The 21,797-nt window shown below is 43.3% G+C and overlaps 1 protein-coding gene across 3 annotated transcripts in view; it reads left to right on the top strand.

Annotated features, from left to right (window-relative positions):
• The window catches only part of LOC106750098 (potassium voltage-gated channel subfamily H member 8), a 49,124-nt gene that overhangs the window by 6,183 nt on the left and 21,144 nt on the right, over positions 1-21,797 (top strand). For 2 of the 3 annotated variants that reach the window (XM_014630188.1, XM_014630186.1), the window contains exons 2-4: positions 1,691-1,801; positions 18,641-18,874; positions 20,830-20,961. In XM_014630188.1, the coding sequence (XP_014485674.1) occupies positions 1,726-1,801; positions 18,641-18,874; positions 20,830-20,961 (442 nt within the window). In that variant the 5' untranslated portion in view covers positions 1,691-1,725. Of the gene's footprint in view, positions 1-1,690; positions 1,802-18,640; positions 18,875-20,829; positions 21,098-21,797 lie in introns of those variants that run through there. The other variant, XM_014630189.1, reaches the window with a different exon arrangement.

The following is a 21,797-nucleotide window of genomic DNA, read 5'->3' as shown; positions in this document are numbered from 1 at the left end:
CTAGTTATAATCTTTCGCTATGCGATTGCAGTCACGGAGATACCGAAAAATTTCCTCTCAGCTTAGACATTCTGAAACGGAATGGGTGAACGATAGTAAACGATTCCTCGTTATTAGCGCCAAACGGCTGGAGTCTGTGTCACGTATTCAGCGTTGAAAGCGAAAAATCACCGAGCTATATGAGGCTCACGTAGCCGTTATGAAAGCGTTATTAAATAGCGTTCGCGCACACACGCAGCCGAGCGCGCACGCACACGCAAGGCCAGAATAATTTATACTAAGCGTGCCCACGCGGATAGTAGCGGAATTTCTACGAGCGCAAATAACACTTAAACGACACGCTTGTGAATATTTATCACTCTTTAAACGCGCGCACGATCGCGAGATTGCAACAAATTCCCCCCTGTCGGATATCGAAAAAATAAAAAAGGAAATAAAAAAGGAGTACGACGACGCGACCGCGTGTAAAACTGCTGATCGCGAATTATTTCGCATGATGTCGACGTGCGTTTGGCGACTCGAGCGGAAATCGCGCCGCACGTCGCCGGTTCCGTCCGGTGCGGGCAATTTTCATTCATCGTCGCGGACGATTACGTAAGAATCGATGCTTCGCGCGAACACGTCGATGGTTTGTTTTTTTCCTCTGCCTCATTCTCGCTCTGTCTCTCATTCTTTCTCTCTCTTTTTTTCTTTTTCATTCGCTGTCCTCCTCTCTCTGGTGATTTGTGCCAGTAACTTCCAGAACTGTAACATTTTTTTCACCTTACACGCTAAATTACTTTACAGATTCAGTTTTAAATATAAATTAATTTTCTTTATAACTTAATCTCTTTCATTTTGTATGTACAGCTTAAATTTATTCTTTTATATAGCTTATTCTTTTCGCGGACTTATTTCCCTTTATTTTCTTCGTGCTTTCGAATCATTATCATTTTATTAATATAACTTTCAATTAAATTGAATGTAATGTTGTTTCATTCCGATTTTATCATACATCTTACTTGTCCTTGGGAGGCTTGTTCTAGAATGAAATAAGCGCTGTTCTCTCTCTCTCTCCTTCTTTGCCTCTCTTTGTTTTCATTTAATTCATAATTGATTCATTAAATACGAGTGCTGCAAGGTTCGCGCGCATTATAATGCGCGAGCGGCCAATTTGCATATATATTTCCGAGATATATGCGAGGCACGTTGCGCCGGTACTAACCCGGTTACTCGTCTACGCGAACGGTCAATGATTCCTCGACTACGGGGAACTACAAGGAACGATCGGATCGCTTCCGGAAGAGAGAGAAAGAGAGAGAGAGAGAGAGAGAGAAAGAGAGAGAATATCCGTGGAGTATCGGCGAACAAACACGCATTTACAACGGCCCTTCGTACTTCCGTTAATGATCCGGTAACGAAGAGCCCCCGGCTAACGAGTTATCTTTTGCGAATCTCCGCGATTCCGCGCGTACACACATTCTCGCACGTGTGTGTGCGCTTTTCATTGTTACTCGCGCGGACGCAACTTAATATAGAGCCGAAGGTAGGTTTTTGTTAAAACACACAAAGGTCGGCGAGTGAGCGCGAGCGCGCGCGCATGCAGTCGCGTTTGTCCGACTGTGCTTTATTGGCAAATAGCTGGCTGCGACCGCATTTCGCGAATAACATCGCATATAACATGAATAATTTGTTTATGCGCATTTTACAGGCTCGTGCGCTTCGCAGCGCGGTGGGGCGGCACCAATGCCGGCCAGGAAGGGCCTCCTCGCGCCGCAGAACACTTTCTTGGATACTATCGCCACGCGCTTCGATGGAACCCGTAAGTCTCCCTGTTTTTTCTTTCTCTTTTTGCGCTCCCCTCCCCCTCTTCTCCCCACCCTCCTCGATTTCAATTTCTCCGCCGTACGTTCGCGCGACGCGCTGAATCAATATATTTCGCCGGCGATCACCTGCTCGCGAGCGAATAAAGTCGCGCTCGGAAAAGTATTTATACGTCGGGGGGCTTTATATTTATATGATTGTTTTCCCCCCTTTCTCTCGGAGATTGATCTGCGCAAATGCGCGGGGTGCACCCCAACTGTACGGTACAGCGTGCCAATCAAGCGCGGGATCCTGATACGTCGTGAAAAATGTCGTGGAAAGCTTGGTCATTATTTACCGTTCAACGTTTTAACTTTTAATATTTAATATCTCTCCACCGGAGTTCGTTTAGTTGCGAATTCTGTTCAAGTACGCTCCATCTGAAATTAGCTTAAAAATGTGATTTCGTCGCTCAGTTAATATTGGACGTACCGATATTTCTTGCTTATTAAAAGGATCAAGCGGTCATTTCAGATATTGCAAATAGAGATATTTGATATTTTACTGAACTTTCACGCATACACTTGCCAGAAAATAAAGGTTAAGTAAATAATGAGGAAAAATATGATCTTTTCAAATGAAAAAAACATGAAACGGTTCAAATCCTTCCTCACCCTGAAGAAGTGAACTGAAATGTTGACGAAACGTTGGAAACAAATCCATGAAAAACGCGGCGTTAATTCAGATGCCAAATTAAATCTTATTTTTCAATTTAATTTTCCGTTTTTAATAGAACATTTCTTACTGCCTTAATTTTTCGAAGTTGAAGACAGTCCTTTCCACTTTACCAGCTCTCGAAAAGTATTCTCAACATTTTTTTTTTAGGATCTCCAACCCCAGCTTAAGCTTCAAAGTACGTTGCTATGGTACAGTTTCAGAAAAATCCTGTATATCCGGCGCGAATGCTCCCACGTGTTACGACTAACGTCGCGCGGCAAAAGTCACGGGAGGAGAAAGCTCGCTCGCTCGTAAAATTCCGCACAGAGATTGAGAAACATCGGACGCGGAAGAAGGAAATGTCTCATGGGGTGGCCGGAGCGTCCGGAAGCGTCGGGCTGCTTCCTTCGATTAATGTTGATCCCTGCCTCGGTATTAGGGGCGTCCCTCCCTCGCCAGATTGTAGTCGTATGTTGCCAAGGACTACGAGGAAGAAAGATGTGCGATCTGAGAGCGTTTTGCATCGAGCTTTCTCTCCTTCTCCCCTCCCTCCACTCTCTTTCTCTCTCTCTCGCTCTCTTTGTTCGCGAAAATCATATTTGGATAACGTCCCGACAGGAGAATAGCGGAGGAGGGACAATAACGCGTCGGCGATGCGGGAACGTTAATACATTGGCAAACCTAAACCACCCGCAGAGCTATCAATGAGACGTGGCTGTCCAGAATGAACCGCGCTCACGTTTCGTTTGTGGAGGTTTATCGGCCGCCTAATAGCTCGTCCTCGGTATTCAGCAAACGCTAATGCCCGGTCGTGTCGCGTTAGATCCCCTTGGCGAACCGATTCATGTATTAACCACGGCAGGGACGTTAATGACACGAGACGCGTCGAATCTCTCGATGGGCCGTGCGCTGCGCCCGTTCGATCCGTGATCGGAGGCCGCGATGCGTGCCTCATCGGCGGTTTGATTTGAATTCGATCGGAAATTCAAAGAGGGAACGTCGGAAAACTTTATATGCGTTTAGGGATCTCTTCCTTCTTCGCAATTTCAGATTGCCCCGTTGGATTCTTTTCTTGAGATTTCTATGCGAGTCAAATTGGCTCTTTGGGTGGTAATCGCAGAAGGTGGAAGAATGCCAATAAGAGCTTTATTAAAGTTATCTGTGCGCAATTAATAGAGGAGAAGGTGGTATTGTGGCCTTTGTAGGTCGCAAGGATTCCTTTTAACATCTCTGCTATTAGGTGGCGAATTTTAGTAATTACTTATAGAATTATACATACCTCTCTCTCTTCGTTCTTCTGAAATTTGAGCGTATTATTACACGAATATATATAAATTTGATTTTCCTCGTTATTTAACATCATATTCGGCCGTATGTATGTCGAATTATGCAAAATTAATCTTTCGACTCCCGATGCTGATCTCTCAGACGCAAGTTCTCACAAGTGGGACGAGTGGTTGATCGCGAAAAATTTAATAACATGTTTATTAAAACATTAGTCGAAAGGTTAAACAATAGCACGGCATTTTTCTAATGAAGTCTCTTACTAAAATGAATTTGATAGTCTCTTTCTCGAGGTTTTCATATTGAAGTAATTACTCGATAAGCCGATTGTAGTTCTACCGCTGATCTATAATTCACGTTATGTTTACTATAAATATTCAATATTGACAGTAGCTTATATGCGGGGAAGGTTATGTGTACATAGATTTGCATGCATTCTACAATATTTTATTTGTTTTGCGCATTTTTTTCTGGATATAATATTCAATGAGCGAAATGTGCACACATTGTTTACCTTGGAACTGAAATAGATGAATATGTCGGTCGGCCACGTGAAGAGATTTAAAGAACAACGTTCCCGCGTGTCTCACAGTCGCAGAGGCCCTCTTCGAGTTTCGCACGAAAGTGTTGGATCGAGTTCTCGCGAAAGAGAATCCGAAAGAAGCGGGTCGTCTCGGAATCTGAGCGTTTCGCGATGACTCTCGGCTGAAAATTTCGTATTCCGACGGTGATGGATGCAAGCGGTGTTACGTAACTTAAGAGAATTGCGGCGGCAATTTTCCCGGGATTATTCTCGCGGGCTCGCGTGTGTACAACATGCAAGTACACATCCGCACGAGCGACCGCTCGACCGAACGTTCCACCACCCCCATCCGCAAGCGTGCGAAACTCGGTTCCGCCGAATCTTCCCTCTTTCTCTCTCTCCTCTCTTCCCCCTCCGCTTCCCCTCTTATCCAACGGATCTACAAGTTAGTTAACACCTAACTTTGGCGGGGTCGAGTTGTAGCTGCGCGGCGATATAAACTTCGGACCTGCCCACCCATACCTGGAGTCGCGGCGCCACGAAGAATCTAATTACGAGAAGTAGGCGGCCGGATCGCCAACGTCGTCATCTTAAACGAATTAAAGCTGGGGTTGCATCCTTAATAAGCATCGCCCCGTCATCGTCTCTATCCCTTTTCCCTCCCTCCGCAACCCCTTCCTCCTCGTCGTCCTTTTTCCTCCACTGTCCGCGATACCGAGAAATCCCGGGTCGACGTTACTTCCACGCGGAAACTCTCGCGTTACTTAACGCGTTTCACTCGATTATTAAACTGCACAACAACCCGTTTCCCGTCTCGCTAATTTATTCATCCAATCAGCCGCGTATCTAAATATACATCTTCGCATTCCCCTTCCTCCCCTCGCCCTCCTCCTCGTNTTTTTCCCCCCCCTCCCCCCCCCCCCCCGGCTCAGCCGACGTCTAGTTAACCGCGCGTTCCGACCGACCGTTCCTTATTCTTTCGCAGTTTTCCACCCTCCAGCGGCCAACCCCTCTTTTCTCTCCTCCCCGTCCTCGCACGGCTGGTAACGCTACGCGTCGCCGTTCTCGCTCGGCCGTTCCACCGATGCGTGTTACGGTGCACGCTCCGCGAAGCGGAGTCGCGGACGACCCCTCGACGCCGTCGTGTACGACGAACACCTGATAGCACCCTGCGTTTCGCCAGGTCCGTCGACCCCCCGATGCCGGCGATGCATGGAATATTAATTCAACGTCGGCGCCACGGGGATCGATTCTGTTTTCAAAGCTGTATATTTTCGTCGTCGATCGAGGCGGCTCTCGCGAGGCGAAGAATATTTCCAGCGCCGCGTCCCGCCGAGTGCGGGCGTCGTCGTTGAAATGTGTCGCGCGACGACGGGTGTAATTGGGGAAAACACGCGAATTCGGGACACAGCCGCGTGCCATCGGCGACGGGGAGCGACAATTATCGAACGCGATCGGAAATTCCGACCATAACGCGCGTCGCGAAGCAGACGGGGAAAATGAAACTAATTACGTTTATTTAATCCTAACACCTTTCTCTCTCCCTTCTCGCTGTGTACGAATCTATAAAAGTATATTTACAAAATATAAATTCGGTATATGTCTATCGTGCGTGAAATCATTAGCATGGCCATCACTGCAGAAAAATTTAGGTTACGAAAATTTCATACGATATACGTTGACAAAGTGAGTATGTTAATTCGACGTTATATTTGTGTACCTTTAACATATTTCCCATGTTGAAGTAACACAAAATTTCGGCGGATCGTTTTTAAAACACACAATTTTTTATTGCGTGCTATTTCAAGTCGCCCCGATTATTTTGCTGCTATCGCAACCTTCCGTATCGAGAACGTTCCAAGATATATTTCATAGAAAGTAGAGCAGTCTTGCGAGTGTAATTATAAGTTAGTACTTGTTGGAAAGATATTTGCTCGCGGATTGTTAAAGAAAGAGAGCTATTCCCGCGGCGATCCTCGGGAAATGCGTCCGACAACGCAGCCGGTCAGCCACGGCTGACCATAATCGGGTCGTTACTACTTGCATCGCCGATGGCGGCTCCGTTCGAACAGTTCGAGCTCGATTCTCTTTTTCGATGAAAATCCCGCATCGTATCGATTTTGCTTTTCGCGCTCATTCGATCGACGAATGCGCGCGTTCATCACGAGGTGCCTATTGTTTTCGCTTTTTCGTCTTCTTGCCTTCTCTTTTTCTCGTTCTGTTCGAAACCTTTTCGCGAGACCTTCGGGAAATCCGTCGCTTCCTCGGCAATTCAATCCTCGGGATTTCAAGAGCGATCGAACATTCATCGGGAGAGCACACACTCTTTACAAACAGTCACGTTCGCTGTTTTCCCAATTTTGGAAATGGATCCCAAGTAAACAGTGGCTAAACCATGGGCATTGGTACGCAGAGTTTTTTATTGGATCACGATCTCGATATCTCTATTCTCTCCTCTTTCTCTTTCTCTAGCTCTTACAACTTGTAAATCACACGAAATACCAATGATTAATGAAGCTCGTAGATGCACCCGTGACTAACCCTTGATCTGTGGAACTTGCGCTAAAAATTTATGGGAATTCGAACATCATAAAGGAGATAGGCACATAAACGGGCGTGCGATTCGAGTTGATATCTCTGTCGCTCGTTTGCTCTCTCTCTTTCACTCTTTCATTTACTCATTCTAGTTCAGCGGTTTCCAACTTCCAGTTGTATGTGCAGCGATGGTCGGATGATATCCACTCCAAAGTGGTATAGCTGTCACAATGTTTGGACGTGTGCGAGCGTTGCATGACCTCGGCGCGCTTCTACGAGTTTCAAGCTGCGTATCACGTAGCGTAACAAAAAGCTTTGTTCTTTTACCCATTTTTTTTAGTACATTTTGCGCATTTCATATACATAGATATTTCTTATGTACGTGATATATTTATACATAATAATATATGTATTTTTATCTCACGCAATATAATATATTTATATATTTTCATCATATATATTATATCGTACATAAGAATTTTTTTAATATTAATATACATTTTTAATTATATATGTATGTATGTACTGAGAGAAAAGAAATATCTAAAGAATAAAAAATACTTATCTGGTGCCAATAACATATTTACTTACACTAATATGTATATATATATTTATATACTGAGAAAAACTCTCTTCCAAGTGAGAAAATATATATTTTCTTAAACCAGCAGCTATTCGTGAAAGCAATTGTTTATTCCCCTTAAACAAAAGAACTTAGAGAGATTTAAATAAATATGTTCTTAGTACTCCTATCGAATAAAAATATTACTTTATTTGTTAGATATTTTTCTTTCAGTGTGTACATATACATCTAGTAGTACGGTACATATAATATATATAATAGTATAATAATACATATAGCGTACATATATACATGCAAAATATTTTTTCTCTCAGAGTACTACCGCGCTTTCAAGGTTCCTTACGTAGCGTTTCGTATTACTCAAGCTGGCATCCATAATCCGTCATTATTTGACACGCAATCACAGCCTCATGAATCTCGAATTATTCGCCAATCGCTATTTATATCATGCAAGAAGTATCGGTCTAAACTGTTGATTAACGCCCCATGAATACTAAACTGCAATTAATCGTGCCCTCTCGATCAAAGATGGTAAATAATTTACAACCATGAACGAATATCTGCCTCAGTTTCATTGTGGCGCGTGTCGAAGACCCATCGATGACCGGATCGGACTTCGACTGTTTCGGTGCGAACCGCGAGTTTCAATTCATTTCTTTTTGATTTTACTTATGATTACATATACGAGCGAAAGCAGAATTAAAATACTTCAGCCGGACTTGGTCGGGTTGCCGTGAGGCTCAATGCGCGCGACTCAAATAATAATTCGCCGAAAGAGCATCTGCGGAATGTTACGGGCGCGAAATAATGGGCAGCTTTTATAAAATAGCAGAGAAAGAGAGAGAGAGAGAGAGAAATCGGCGCGATATCATCAAGCGAATATGTGCGCATTAATATCGTCACACGTGCGCGCTTACGCACCTCTGAGCCAATCGTCGAACTTAATTCAATCGTAAACGTCGCGATGATATTTCGCGAAACTCGTCACCGCGAGCCTGGTATTGCAATTTTCGCGCGTAACTCGACTTCGCTTCTGCTCCACTAGAGTGAAATATGTTTTAATGACATGTGCGCATCGAATAAATACGCACAAAAATGCGCCGAACAAATGCGCTAGCTGTCGATATTTGTTTAGGAACTAATAATTTAACACGTGAGTTAACACATTGACTGTCACGCCGGTCCCGCTGATATTTACTGGATATTTCGGTGTTCATTAAACTTCGAATCACCAAAAATGCCGTAAACAAATATGATTCGCGATGCGTATACAGAAAAAGGATTAGTCAATCAGGAATTTGAGATTCAAATATAGATATTCTTATATACAAGCAAGAATATTATAATCTTCTTAAAAGATTTTTCGTCTTGACTTGATTGAATTTGTATTGATGCGAGTATTATTTCATATATTATATCAATTCAAGATTAAAAATCTTCTAAGAAAATGATAATATTCTGCTTATATATCTATTCTCGATTTAAAATTACTTTTTTCTGCGTCTCTCCCTGTTGTGACCTATATGAACGTAGTAGTAACATAAATTGAGTTCTTTAAGGATTCGTTGAAACTTGCACAATATATAAATTTAAATGTGACCTAATTATATTATTCAACAAGGTTTCTGTATTTGGAATGAAAATAGGTGTTCCCGAATGGCTTTCGCCTGTTGAATCACGAATCCGTTATCTAAATTTGGTTATTGAGCTACTCCGAATATTAATTGGCTATTATCATAATTATGAGGAAAATGGCATCAGAGAAGTCAGAAACATCAATTTTGATTTCTTGCTTTTTTGACGCTATTTTTATATGAACAATGAATTTGTGTTCAGCAAACGAAAATCATTCGAGAACACCTATTCTCATTTCGGACACGGGAAAAAAGGTAAAATTTATTGACTAATATTATTGGCGCAATTAGAAAACGATTGGCCATTTGGAAGCTGAGATATTCACAATTAAAGATGACATTTTTATGTTTTCTTTGGGGTTAATATCTTATTTTTAACTTTTATTTTTAATTTCTTCTGAACCATATTTTAATGAATTTAATGAGAAAAATATTGTAATATTAAAGACTAATAATAAAATTATCAAAAATTTTGGAATTATTGACCAGTTTGTCTTGAAAACATAGTCATAGAGGATATTTATAATTTATAATAATATTATGGCTCAACTGGACGCATAAATGAAGCATTAATAAGGGAAATAAAAATTAAATGATATCTCCGTATTTGTAATATCACGTGTCAATTTCTCTCAAAATTAACATTTATTACTTAGATAAATAAAGTTATAGGAAAGTATATTTTTTCAATAAATAATAAACTTATGAGACGCGGCGATATTAAAGCGCCTGTCGCTGGTGTCCACCGGCGGGCGCGACAGAATCCGAATCCCGAATAGAAAACACGATTTCACCGTATAACGCGCATCAATCATATAACTCGTGAAAACCGTAGGCACGCGCGCGTAAACAGCGAGCCGGCGGTATACGCATATGCAAAGTTCATGAAACGCTACTCTTACGGGCGCACAGTTTCGATGCAATTAATTCTGCAGCATGAAAGTTCACGCCAAGTTTAATTCATTGTACATGTGTATATATTACAATGGAGCAGCGATTCCCAACTTTTCTGCGAGGGCGAGAACTCGCCTTCGCGCGGGTTTTGTCTCTTCGCGCGGGTTTTGTCCCTTCTGCTTTTTCTTCCGACGCGAACGCGAGAGAGAGAGAGAGAGAGTGAATTAACGAGGGACCGCGACGAAACTATCGATCGAAGCGCGAGGGGGATAATAATGATTACTAAATATGGCCAGCTCTGCGCGTTGGGCGCTTATCTTATCATAAATAATAACGGCCACTGACGCAGGTAGATAAAACGCGCGCGAGAAGGACGCGTTAAAGCGGCAGCTGCTCTTGTCTCTGTGGACACATGACCGGCGACAATCAACTAGAGAACGACCAGGCCGGAGTTCCTCGCGAACGACTCGATCCAATTAATAAAGTCATATAAAGTCGATAGCGCGAAAAAAGAGATTATCCGTCCCGCCGATGGACACCTTCGACGAGACGCAGATCGGTTAAACGATTCCTCGGCCGAACTGCGTTATTCGCGCTTGAAATCCCCACGTTATTGTTTATCTGGATGTAAATACGTTTGAATGCGCGCCGGCTCGCCGGTGAGGAATAGAAAAATTCGGTCGGTATGAGAGCGGCATCAGCGATATGACGAATGCAAATCGGTGACCCCCTCGTTCCTTCCCTCCCTCCTTTCCTACGGTCTCGTGCGCCTTCTCTGTTCCCTGCGAGAGAAGAAAGAAGCCCGAGCGCAAATATATGGCGCAATAGTGGCGAAGGGACAAAGTTGGCCGCGGGATCCCGTTAGGTCTCGTGTTTCCAAGGTTAATCTCGTGATATTCCGCGCCAAGAGGGCATTCTAATGCAAAGGGCCGGAGAAGCAGAGAGAGTTTTCTCGCCCCCTCGAGGACCCCGTCGGGGTAGTATCGAATGAAACTGGCTGCGATCGGCTGGAGGTTATTTCGTTCGAGGCGGACGAAAATTGCGCGGATCCCGGCGCGACGACAAGAGCTACGCGCTCGGACGGAGATAATAAGACCCGTGGCATACGCGTGAAAACGTGAGCAATAAGACGGAAGGAGTAAGTAAATTGGCCAATCACGGTCGATTGTTCCTCTTGTCATCCGAGGACAGTCGATGATTAGTCGATTTTCTTGCTGCTTAAAGTCTTGCTGTTTATATTCTTTCCTTCCGTGCGCCACGGCCTTAAGAATATTTCGTCCGTTAGTGTCGTCGAATTTTCAGACGCGCCTCAAGGAGGTCACTCGTGAATTTATTAAGCGAAATCACGTCACCGCTTTTTCTTTTTTAAATATTTAAAAAGAACGGTTATTCATGCATTTGGCTCCTTTTTTACCTTTTTCTTTTGAGGAAGGTAATTTTGTGTAGATTGCTGTTGACAATAATATGGTTTACTACAAAGATAGATTTTCCGACTGACGATTATTTTATTGTGCCGTTATAGTCACAGATGTTAAAAAATGTTACTTCGGTGCTGGATATTTTGACTTACTTCGCGAGACTCGTCGAGGTAAAAGTGTTACGACCTCCCGTCATCCGGCTGTGCCGCGCCCGAAAAATCTCATCGTGATATTTAAGAGGGGATTGTATCGGGTTCGACAAAAGTTTTATCCCTGAAGTAGCTTGATTTAGTAACCGAACGGTGATAACGTGCGCCGTTAGAGAATAATATTATTTATATGATTGTTATGAGAGAAGGAAAGAATAATGAAAGCCGCGCGCGCGCATACTTATAAATTATTTATAAGAGGTTCGCCGAAGGAGAGGTTACCTTACCCTTCCGCCATTCCTCTAACCCGGGGAGATGTATTTTACGTGCGTGTTCATGCCGCCGGATGCGGTTAGGGTTTATTGTACGCAAACACGAATCAGATCGCGTGACAATGAAATCCTCGAAAGATTCGCATTGGCGGCGGCGGGGGCGGCGAAAGAATCGATCTAAACCGCGAAACGAAGATAGCGCTTGACGTTTCATTTGTCTTCGCGCCTCTCGAATTCGAGAGGCCCGCCGAAGATTCGATTAAAGCCGCCGATCCGTTGTTTCCACGCGCTCCGCCACCCGCCGAAGCCGTGGTCGTTTCGTAACAAATTCACGTGGATATAATAAATCTCTCCTCCACCCTCGAAATTACCCCCGATAAGCGGCGAATTTGTACACGACAACGCGCCGTGTAATCAAGCTGGATATCCTTATCCTTACAAACTAGCGGGATGTATCTTCAGTCGGCGGTATCCCTCAAGAAAATTCATTTATGGACCAATCACCTTAACTATAACATGAAAGAAAAGAATGAAACTCGGCGTGAAATTCGAAATGATAAGTTGACAAGATGCAATTATCTGAATGCTCGATTGGAAACTAAAACGAGCTCAAATCGATATTAAATCTTTTTAATGAAAATTGATGCCATTCTCCACTATGCAATATTCCATCGCGCGTTTCTCCTCTTTCCCTCACCTCTCTCTCTCTCTCTCTTTCTCTCTGTATGTTACACATACATAAGATGAATTATATCGAATATGATTTTGTAAAGAAGGTCTAAATGAAGAGAATATAAAACACGGCGTCGCTCGCGGAAATCTTAATTAAGTTTGCAGTAAATTATATCGTCGCGATCGAGGGAACGAGAGAGAGAGAGAGAAAGGGGGAGACGAGAGAGAGAAGGTATTTCTTAGAAGATGCACATCGGTGCGGCGCAGATGTGGATTCGCGTTGCTTATGATCCGCGCTCCGCGGATCTCGCCGAGGCCGCGGAGACGGGAAACGCAGGCGCACGGAAAACAATGGCCGGAGAGAGAAAAAGAGCTTTGTCGCTTCTTCGGGCTAGGTCAATAACCGTAATATCGACGGGACGACTGCATGCATATAATATCGACCCGCGGTCGCGCCGATAATGCACTTTAACCAGGCAAGAATACCGCGCGAGAATACGCGCTCGCGCATCGATCTCGCGAACGCGAGATTTCGGCACGAGTTTGCCCGAGCCATATTAGCGAATCCGAATTATAATCACGCAATTATACGATTAATTAACATATGATTATGATTTATTATCATATAATTGTGTTGCCATTTGATTAAATACACAGTCGTGTTCCAAGTTACATCGCATTATTGTTTAATCGCAACTATAACCATCGTTTATTTACGGGAGAAAAATCCCCCGGTTGCGAGACAAACATAAAACAAAGACGGCGTCGTGGACGACGGAAATAAAACGAGGAGAAACAAATGAAATATGCTGCATAAAAGGGAGAAGAGGTAGAGAGAGAGAGAGAGAGAGAGAAGCGAACAGTGTGGGATAAATGGCAAGATAAATTATGACGGGGACCACGTGAGTGAGTATTAAAACAATGTGAGCGTCCCATTAAAGAGAGATCCGCCCAAATGTCAGATAAATACAACGTAACAACGTCACAGCGTCGCGTAATCTCCCCCAATTTGACGCAAACTTTCGAGTTGACGCTCGAAAATTTCGACGAAAACGTTTCTGGCCGCCGGCCAGAACCAACGGGGGAAAACGGGACCGTAAGAGAGAGAGAGAGAGAGAGTGTATGTGTGTGTATGTATTTGCATTCTGGGCTAAAACTCTTTACGCATACGATATACAAAAACAATCTCACAATTGCATCCGGTGTCTCGATTTGAGTAGAAAAAGTAGGACAAGAATATGACATTTTATGGTGTCCGGAATCCGAAAGAGAGGGGGGATAGGAAAAGGCGATTTCTTCCAACGGATTCTTGAGAAAAACTCATTTTATGTTACCACCACCGTGAAATTCCCGTCGTACATTCGTTACTAACTTGCAACAAAATCCGCGAAACGTGACGAAGCGCGTAAAGTCGTTGAATTGGCGAACTCGGGACTCGTCATTCTTGTAATCCGCGTTGACCATGATAGCGGCGTCGCGATTAAATATTGACACGGCGCGACTGACACGGTGCTGGACGACGCGCGTCCAAGTAATATTATTATTTTCGGCCGAACGTCACGTATATTTTAATCCACGTGGACGCTGCCTGAGCCAACGACAATGGCGAGAACGTGACCGGGTGCGGTATCGGCGATAGCGTCGAGCGCGCGACGCATCGCCTCATCGCGTGCCATTCTCTATTTTCATGTTAATTCGTCGTAATTAGCTTTAAATCATTCTCGCGTCTTAATTGAATTCGCGCTCGCGCCCAACTGCCCGTTATAACGTACGGTATCCGCCGCAATAACCGCCAAAATAACGAATCGAATTGTTAAGAGTAAAGTTCTGTTCGCTATGGCTCAGATTGAGCCGACACGAGACGCTTTTCTCGTCGTAGTTCTTCGCAATTTTCCGCGCGATTCATTACATGCTACTCCGGAAAATCGTTTCACCGAAGCTTCCTTCGTCGCAATCCGTTCGTCGCGAGAGAAATCTTGTCGTACAATCCTTACAGAAATTTATTACTGCTAAGCTAGTAATTAATTTTGAATATTTCGATTAATTTCGAATGCTTATTTTGAATATTTGAAATACTGTCGTTAGCAATTCGTAATGATTAAATTATAGAGCTCGCAGGGATCCCAAATATTTCAGTGCTTGGGGTTGCAGATCAAACATTACCTTATCATTAACATGAATACTTAAATGCTAATGCTTAATAGCGCAGTAGTGATGAAATATACCCTTGCAGAAATTTATTACTGAGAATGATTGAATTTGCAGTGATTAAATATTGAGAAAGCAGTAGAAATACAGTAAATACTGAAGATGCATCAAGCAAGTGTCCTGGTAGCAGAACATCTAGAATACCCGACCGCCAACTAGGCCATCCAGATTCAATACTATGAATTTGTATTTTTTCCCTCGTTTATCCTTCTTCCTTTTTTTATTACTTTTATTATCAACATCAATAAGAAACACATACAGTCTTTTTATGCATATAATTTGAAATATATTAACCAATGATTAGGTATTGGCCAAATAATTGTTCAAGTATTGCCAGTATTTAATCACTATAAAATCCTTAGTAATCCTCAGTATTAAATTTCTGTAAGGGAGCCAACGGCAAAATCTGCTGCGATCGTATCGCGCAACTGAGATAAATTGATATTAATATATCCGAAGTTATATATATCACTGCGATTAATTAATCATTCATCCTCGGATTTCCATCTCCAGCGGACGGTGCGAGGACACGTTTTCCCACGCTTCCTTGAAACTTTCCTCGACGCTTATATTTCAACCGAGGCGGATAGATTAGTGTGGTACTTTTATGCCGTTACTGTGGCTACTGATACTTTTTCCGGGAAAATTTCTCCCCTTCGTTGAAGCTCCATTCGACGACTATTGCGCAGCGGGGGAAGGGGGGGGGGGGGGGGTCGATAAATTATAACTAGCGACTATTGTGTGTGTATACGCGCCGCCGACGATACTGCAAGCTTCAACCGCGTGCATGATCCATGAAATTCAAAGCTCCACTCCTGCACGCTGCTGCATTAATGAATACGAGAACATTTATAGGTCGCGAGCGGTTCGTAACGCGCTTTCCTCGCTCCCACGTCGTTCGGGATTTTCGCTCGCGGGACTATCCCGAATTTCTCTTTACACTTGAAAAAATACGAGAGTGATCCACGACTCTCCGGGACTCGGCAACTCGGAGTGGCGATGCGCTGCACGTGGAGATTGTGAAACACACCGTACGTCGGCCCTTCGAGAGGGGCGAATCCAATTTTCCATTGGGAAAATACGAGGATCCGCTCGGACGTTTACCGTTTCTCTCGCTCGTTCGATATCTCATCCTCGCGCTGTCTGCTGTCTCTTTGAGAGTCGCTCAAAAATCCGATTGTATCCGTGAGCGAGGTACAAGACGTCACTCGTATTTCCCGCAAATCGCTCGACGAAGATTGAATCGTGGGAAGATCGCCGCTCGCGAGGGACGGACGGCGGTGGAAAACGCGTGGGCTTCCCGCAGGTGTACGAATTCGATCGCGGATTCGCCCGTGATACACCGGACTAATTAGTTGTTTCGTCTGACGGGTCGTCCAGAGGCGACATAATTTACGCAATTTGCCTGCTGAAATCCCTTAGGATCCTACGTAATTATCCGGTGTCATACCGCAGGGACGATCAGGCGAAATTGTAACAAGGCCTTCCCCCACGACGGCTAATTTGCAGTTCGTGCTAATAATCGTTGAAAAGTTCGGGATCGATTTGACGAGCCGCAACTTTCGAATTAACACACGCGCGGTTTTCCGTCCCGTCGAGCTTTTCTCCAGCGTCGCCGGCGACACCGGCGGCGGCGGCGACGCTTTCGAGGCGGTTGTGAAGCGAATAACTTAGAAATTCGCTGTAACTTGGACTACGTATCGATCGAAATGTTATCCGGCTGTTGGCGCGATTAGATTGATTACATGTATTCCGAAGTTGAGGTACTTGACATTGAAGTTGACAATTTCAGCCCCTGTTCTTTCGCACTTCGAAGTTTGCGCCTGACCTCTTGAATTTTATAATTAAATTTATGTTTGATTTTAATCTCGAAATTACGTTTGATATTTAACGAAAAACTACGATGATATTAAACACTGATATACCGACACGATGAAAGATTTAGGATTAATAATCGTTCGCACAGGAAAATGTCACTTATACTGCGAAGGAAAATCATTACTCAGTTTGCTTTTCTTCTCTCAAATAATGGTTATCTTGAAAAGAGGGCAAATTTTTCTTTTGAGTAAACGATAACTTGAGCTTTCCTAATATTTATGATGAATATATTTCAATACTGCGTACATCGAGAAAATATATATCCTTGTTTAAGGTAATCATTGCGTTAAAAGAAGAAAGATAAACTGAGTTGTTTTCCTTCTGCAGTGCAAGTAACATTTTCCTCCGTGTTCAATTTCGAGAGTACATCTGTGAAAATTTACAATTTATATAACAACATTCACGACGTAAAGATGAAAGGGAGACCAACGATCGCTTTTACAGTGATTTATTCAAGTTACGTAATTTCGTTGCGACTGAATTTTGCGATTTTACCGTCACTTCTTACGCAACGAAGACGCACAGCTGAGGATTCGACTTTTTGCTGTCGCATTTCCACGTTACATAACCACGATGGTTTAATCGTCGATAATCGAAACGCTGATGACACGCCGGGGGAAAAGCGCACGATGCAAGCGGTCGTACAGGTGATCGTCAACCGATGCGGTTCATTAGTCGCCGGCTCCGTCAATGATTCTGACGTCACTCTAAGGGTCAAAGCGATGCTATTTTTTAATGTCGCATTTAACCTTGAAATTCTTCGTCTCGAGCGCGCGTCATACCGAATCTCGCCTTCCTCCTGCCTGTGCGATTCATCATACGTTGTCTATCGACGCTGGAAATTGCGCTGGAATTCGTTCGTTCGCGTGCGACTCGGCGAAATGCCGCGACTTAACTTCGTTCGATGGCGCGTGCGTCTCCGCTCAAAATTCCGGCGTTGCAATCTCAACAGGATCTCTCTCGCTAGAAGAGCCTTCCGAAATAACAACACGCGCCTCGCGTAAGCTGCGAAACGAGCGCTTAAATTAACACGACGGCGAGAGCCGTATCGCTTTCGCAAACACCGTCCCTCGGCGCGCGAATTTCACTCGTCGAGACGCGAGCTTGCATCGCGCTGGTGTTCCTATTTTTTTCTTATTTCAACCCCTTTCTTCCTCCTTTTCACGTTCTTTTATTTCCGTTCGTCTGTTCTGTTAAATCGAATCTTTTCAAGTAATTCACCCTATGCGCGACCCTTTCTACGACGCTCGCGAGCTTCTGATTCGATCGTAGGGAGGGAGGGAGGGAGGGAGCATCCGGAAACGGCGCTCATCGTTTGACGATCAGGACTGTCCCTCGCGCGTAAAATGGGAATTAGCACGAATAATGGGGAAAGTTGAACCGTGAAGGGTTCGCCGGCTAAAAATACACGGCGAAGGGGAGAATGCTGTATGCTGCGCGCAAGCTCTCCTTTGGGGCGTTTGATGAAAATGTCAGATTTTCAGGCACGCTTTCACGTCGCGTCGCACGTACGTGCGTAGGTGCGTACGTGCGCGCACGAAGCCGCTTATGCAGCGTGCGCAAATACACCGGGAAAAAAAGAGCGTACTGAAAAGGGGGAGCGCGTGCTGGAAATGCGGGAAAATGTGTGACGCGGGGATTTTTGCGCATCACTTTGTTCCGCGCGTTCGCGTCGCTATATCGAAGCGCAGCTTAGGAAATTTTAGAAGAATCTCGCGCATTCGCTCGGAAAGGTGAGGCTCTCGAAGCGCCCCAGCGATTTTTCTCGCGCGCCGCGTACGACTTTCCTCGCGGAAGTTGCGATTCTAACTCTAGATACATACAGAGGGAAAGATTTCTTTGGATTTGATGTACGCATTTCGTTTGGCTTGGCTTTGTTCAATATCAAGGACGTAATTTAATATATCATTCGGTTTGAAAATGTTGCTTTGCCACACGGAAAAAATATTTCGCCGGCGTAGTAAATTGTTTTCCCGCTTTAATCAATGAATGAATAAAGAAATTCTCCGAACGTTGACACGCTTGCGAAAATTCTGCCCGCACGGAATCAATTAATTCTGGGAACTCGTCGTTCTTTGTTTCTGTTCACAGACAGCAACTTTGTACTGGGAAATGCGCAGGTGCCGACGATCTATCCGATCGTCTACTGCTCCGATGGCTTCTGCGAGCTGACGGGATTCGCGCGGGCGCAAATCATGCAGAAGGGTTGCGCCTGCAAGTTCCTCTACGGACCGGAAACGAAGGAGGAGGAAAAGGCCATGATCGACAAGAGTCTGGAGAGCAAGACCGAACTGAAGATGGAAGTTGTCTTTTACAAAAAGAACGGTGAGCCAGCATCCGGTGATACACTAGATGACAGGGCGCTTTCGAATCTGCTCACGAGCGGGGTCCACCCTCTTTCGTATCTTCACGGGTGCGTTACAACGCGTATCGCTCACGACATATCGCAGCAATGCGCGTAATTTGCGTTTCTTTACAATATCCCAAAATCCGAGGCGAGTTGGACAAAAATACTAATGTCCGGTCACGTATATCTAACTGTGGACATTTTTATCGTTTTAATCTTCAAATATGAATATTTAAACTTCCAACGTAGAAAATAATAATAATAATAATAATAATAATAATAATAACATTTATTTATGGAAGAACCCTTTGCACAGTAAAATTTGGTATCTAAATGTTGAAATTTTCTTATGTTACCAACCTTTGATTATTATTTAAATGTAAAATTAATATAGAGCTGATGCGTTACCATTTTCGTGATATTTTCGTGTGTTATATTTATACGTCAGTTTAGTGATTTAATATTTTTCGTGTATAATTTAAAAATGAAATATTATTTCGAGTCCTTTTAATATAATTGCTTACTTAATTCGGTATATTGTGTTTATTATTTCAATATTTTGTAGTCGATATCAATGTGAATAAATATTAGGATAATACAATTTATATATCAGTGTTGATTAAAAAAAGCTGATAATTTTTATGAATATTAATGGTGATACTTTGAACGTTAAAATTTACAAGTTGTATTATTTCTACCCGCAGTAACTGATCATCTTAAAATTTAAACAATACGAAATATATGTGTAACTGAGGAAGAAAACGCGGCGAGGCTGCGCGGAATTGTGACAATTGCGAATTTGCGAACAACCTCGTACATATATAAGAGAAGACGCGAGAAGATGCGGTAGCCTAGAAGCGAGTAGTATCGGGTTACGCTCTTCGGGGTTGAGCGATATTGAGAAACTCGATATTTTCCAAGGGAGCTTAGTAAAGGTGCAAAAGCGAAGAAAAAAATGTGGAAAAAGGAAAAACTAAATGAAGCAATCCCGCCGCCGGCGAAAGGTGTTCTTCTCGTTCCTTTTTCTCACCGTGCTGCAACAAGAATTTATTCTACGGGGCGAAGATAATCGGACGCCTCGCGCGTTACACTTTGCATCATTACATCGAATTGACATCCGAATTCATTTCCACGGCGACGACGACCAGTAATTCGCCCCGTTTGTCAACCGCACAAAAGCCAATGCGATTTAATCAACGTGCGCCTATTTTTTTCGGTTCATCTTGCGCCGGGATATTACAGTGACGGGGAAATCCGTCCAATTAAAACCTTGGATATTATTTTCGCTCAACTAATTCCTCTTTTTGCGCGCTCACGTATGTCACGTCGCAGCGCACGCTCGTTCGCTCGCGTTCAACAAAAACGTCGGATTGCGCGTTATTGCGAAATAAAAACCGGGGGCGAGCGATATTTCAAATTTCGATACTTTTGGGCTTTATTTTATCGATATTTTATATCAATATTTTGTATTTCGACATTGAATTGTATCGATGTTTGAACAGGAATCTTCGTAAAGCCCGTATCAGACTGCGGATTAGGATTGAAGTTGGATTGAAATATGACTAGTCAAGTTTAGTAAACTTAAGATAAGTTTGTTTTTATCCTGATAGGCTGAATTCTGGGATGGATATTTCGAGGCCTTAGTGAATCCTGCATACAGGACGAAAGTGGGCGACAGTCCACTGAAATATTGGCTGATGAATATGAATTCTGAATTAAATTATATACTATTAAAATATTTAAGCGCAATGTTCTCCTTTCCGAATGAACAATTGTTTTCATTAGAAATATCATCACCGAAAATAGAAATTGTATTACAGGTGAACATTTCGAACAGTTGCTATTTTTAAACTGGCATTATTCCGAGATCTCGATCTTAATCCTGTCTCTCCCTCGAGCTTGACAAACCGTATCGTTGATTTTCGGCTTGCAGGGAGCCCATTCGATTGCCTACTCGACATTGTTCCGATAAAAAATGAGAAGGGTGACGTCGTTCTGTTCCTGGCCTCGCACAAAGACATCACGCATACGAAGAACCTTCAGCTCTGTGAGTTGCACGATAGTGGTGAGTTCTAACCATGCTTCTCGCTGCTAAATAACGCGCAAGTGGATGATCGATTTCCCTCGCGGGGACCGTCGGAAGTGCGACTCGAATTTTCGAGCGTTTCTCGAGAACGGTGTTTCTCGCATCGCGGAATCCGGTAGGAATCGGCCTCTTTTGTTTTTTTTTGCCTTGTCTGTCTCTGTCTCCATACGTCTCTTTCTGTTTTCGTATTTCCCCCTCACACAACGCGTGTAACGTTTCACGCTTCGAACACCGCGCAACACGCTGCACCAACATATCATATTTGCAATAACATTGCATATAACAATATCATTATTTGCAACGACGGAGTTTGTAACCGAACATCGATTGAATGGATAATCAATACACCATTTGGAGAAACGCGCGAGAGCGCAACTCTTGGCTTTCGGTCTTGTCTTTCTGATCGTGTCCATACTGCGCGATTGTGCGTTAATAATTTACTGTAAATATCATACATTTATTATATTAAATTTAATAATTATACATATTAAATTTACACACATATATATGACGATCATATGTGTGTGTGTGTATTAAATTATATTTGCCAATTTTAATATCACATTAATACAATGCAATATTTAAGGTTTAATTCTCACAAAATTCGAGCTTAATTGCATTATTGATTTTGCAGAACGCATTTACGATCTTATTATCGTCGCGCCATCTCCAAAAGCAAACGTTACTTCTGATCTGTGATAAAACGAATTTTCTTCCATATTATCATCACGAATGCGATCAGGGAGGATTGATCGGTTACGAACTTCTCGTAGAGGACACTCACGTAGTAACACGAAGCAACTCACCGAGTGCAA

The sequence above is a fragment of the Dinoponera quadriceps genome, unplaced genomic scaffold, assembly GCF_001313825.1.
Source record: "Dinoponera quadriceps isolate SergipeBrazil2010 unplaced genomic scaffold, ASM131382v1 scaffold4444, whole genome shotgun sequence".
Classification (NCBI taxonomy): Eukaryota; Metazoa; Arthropoda; class Insecta; order Hymenoptera; family Formicidae; genus Dinoponera; species Dinoponera quadriceps.
The sequence above is the reverse complement of the archived record's forward strand: the minus strand, read 5'-3'. Positions and strand labels throughout refer to the sequence as shown.